Source organism: Procambarus clarkii, chromosome 38, assembly GCF_040958095.1.
Source record: "Procambarus clarkii isolate CNS0578487 chromosome 38, FALCON_Pclarkii_2.0, whole genome shotgun sequence".
NCBI lineage: Eukaryota > Metazoa > Arthropoda > Malacostraca > Decapoda > Cambaridae > Procambarus > Procambarus clarkii.
The window spans coordinates 27,448,309-27,451,373 of NC_091187.1; the positions used below are offsets into that span (position 1 = coordinate 27,448,309).

The 3,065-nt window shown below is 38.9% G+C and overlaps 1 protein-coding gene across 1 annotated transcript; it reads right to left on the bottom strand.

Moving 5' to 3' along the window:
* Window positions 1-2,093: 2,093 nt before the first annotated feature.
* Window positions 2,094-2,648, bottom strand: LOC138372306 (uncharacterized). The gene has a single exon (XM_069337589.1). The coding sequence runs from the start codon at window positions 2,646-2,648 to the stop codon at window positions 2,094-2,096; it is 555 nt and encodes a 184-aa protein (XP_069193690.1).
* Window positions 2,649-3,065: the final 417 nt, after the last annotated feature.

Consider the following 3,065-nt stretch of genomic DNA (forward strand, 5'->3'; position numbering starts at 1 on the left):
GGTCACATTTTCTTTATTTTGATACTGATAATTAAGTTAATTCAAATGAGATGTTTTTATGATATTAAAAGTCCAAAGACTAATGTATTTAAGAATAATTCCCAACAGAATAGCTCGTGAATTTATAGCACTATGTAGCAATGATATCCCATTTTTTTGATGGAAAATTCAACTACAAGCTACATTTTCTATGGGTTAACTTGTGTATACAACAGCAACAATATTATCTGCATATTGTATTGAATATTAGCAAAGGTGTCGGGTTTTCCGACATAATTCACGGGGGCTGCTCACGGGTCGAAGTCCTATTTAGAACGGACAAACACCGATACTCCTCCTTTCGAATTATTAAATTAATTTAATGTTAGTAGTTAGTAATCACACATTTGTGCATCTGTTCATACAGGACGGATGTCCTGTACTTGAGTTGCAGGGGTTAGAAGTCTAATGCGATTTCATTTCCCTGTTAACTCTTAGGGAGGCTAAATTTCTAGCCTAATTACATATCAAACCAAAGGACTGAATGTGATCGAGTACTACAGTCAAAGGACTGCAGTGAGATTAGTGACATTAGATATAACCTCAAGCTTGTTCAGGTAGCTGGTCACTTATATATATACACTGATGCCCATGGAATACATCTTGATTAAATAATAAATGTATCAAAATCAGTCGTAGGATTTATATAGTTTAATTTAGTTAATTGATTCAGAGGATTGAATAGTCCGTCATTAAAGTCAAGTATGTTTCTGAGACTGCAGTGGGTTCTGTGACATTGGTCGCAGTGTCTTGTAGCTGTTTACGCTACTGTTTATTGATTTGCCACTGAGGCCTCATGAAATCATCTTCAGCTTTAAATGATGATATATTAAAAACAACCTTTGTCGCTATAGTCAGCTGTAATCTCCTTAGTATAATACTACTGGAGAAATATAATCAGCTGACAAAATTAGATTTCTACTGGTATTGTTTATCTGCAGGCATAGGTCTCCTCACGCTTAATACTGGGCCTGAGAGTAATTTGCCTCCTGCAGAATTTAGCATGATTATGCCCTGATATTTAGTAGGGCTACCGATGAATCGATGGTAGTAGTCTGTACCTACAAGAATACCAAAGTCGGTGAAGTGATCAGACTTAATATTATCTGCCAATTTTATTCCTGTATCTCTCAGGAATTGTGCTGTTGTTCCCAGACCTTGTACTTGTAGGTCTACTGGAATTTTGTGCACCACAATGGCTTGTACTTCACAGACGTAGCTGCCTAAACGTACTGATGGTTGTACCACCTGGTAGACTTGAGGTTCTGTATCTGTTAGAAACCCAGAGATATTGATTGTCGCCTGGGCTACAGGCCTTAATTTTAGCTCATCTGCCAACTTTTAATGACATATGTTCTCTAGGACCTTTGGTCAAACAACCCACGGGTATGGACCTTGGCCTTCTTTATCTGGATGGTAATTTGGGCAGTAGGCAAAGTCGTATTACCTTTGGACGTGGCCGATTGGACACTAGTTGTTTGTTGCACCTTGCCGTACTGTACTGTTGTGGGAATGTTATCTTCCACCTTGGGGTTTGGAGACTTTGTTTTTGTGCACAATGCAGCATGCAGTTGACCCTTGTTACATCTATTACAGGTGTATAATTGGGTCTCACAGTCGTTGATGTCAAGTTTCCCGAGGCAATTCGTGCAATGTTGCAAATCTTTGAGTCGCTCAGCACAGGCGTCACTATCAGGAAAATTAGGGCAGTGGTACATTGAATGTTTCTCATTGCAGAACAAACATGTTCCACAGCTTCCAGGTACCCTTTGGTGTCACGTTCTTGGGTGACACAGTAACTGTCATAGGCTTAGAAGGTCCCACTGCATATACGCCCACACTGCCACTGTTCCTTTTTGGTGTTGAATTATATTGTCTCGATTGATTTGGAGTACCTTTGGTACTCTTTGGTTTACTATTATTGGTTTCTGAAGGTTTACTTGGTGTTTTTTTTATTTGTCATGTGTTCGTAATTGATGAACTACTGAACGTAAACCCTCAGATATTTCAATCATAGATAAGATACTTTTATTGTAAAGAGCACTCATTTGTCTCTATACGTAACTAGGTATTTTCTCCTGGACAATTATTTTCAAGACCCTCTCTGCCCTGGTAGTATCGGCTGTAAGGCGGAGAGCTTTGATCATTGATTCTACCTCCTGCTTGAAGACTTGGAGTGAATCAGCTGAAGCCTCCGGTGAGGGTAAATGCAACAGCTCATGAACTAAATGTAATGTCCTTACTTCTGGATCAGCATAATTATCCTTGAGAAGTTGTACTGCCTGGTCATGGTCGTCATTAGTTAATCTCATATGGGATACTACTGTTTTAGCCTCACCTGATGATTGGCCTTGTAGATAAGAGAATTTACTACTCTTAGATAAAGATTGTTTTGAGTGCACAAGGTCTACAAATTTGTTCCAAAATTCATCCCAATCTTCCTCATCCTTTCCTGAGAAAGTGGGTAAATTAATTGGAGGGAGTCGAGCTTCAGCTTGATTCATATTAGATGAAACTATTATTGTTGTTGCCTTGTTCTGGGCAATTAATTTGACGTAAGGATGTAATGTGGCCTGGGTGTGATCTTCATAACTCGCTACATCAACCATAATGTAGGTTATTTCTGTTTCTGATAAATTGGTGTTGTCAAGTTCAGCCACATATGTTGCTATTTGGCATTTGATTTGCTCAAATTTACCTGCAGCTGCTTGATAATAGCTTTCCAGGTCAGCATAATCAACTGGAGATTGTTGTGACAAATCCTCACATATCTTGATCTGTCTTGTTAAGTGGCCTTTAAGACCTGCAAGGGTTCTTTTCATTCTTTCTGCATTATCCATACTGGCTAGTTGGTTAAGCCTTGTGGGGCTTGTACTTGGGTTGCTCATAATGCTGAACAAGTACTGATGGAATAGCCTTGGGTAAAATTCTGCAATCACTAGGCTATAATCCTACCTCTTCTAGAGGTTAGCACTTAAAATGAATACACATTATATATATCCAATCATAATGTGAGAGTCTGTCTC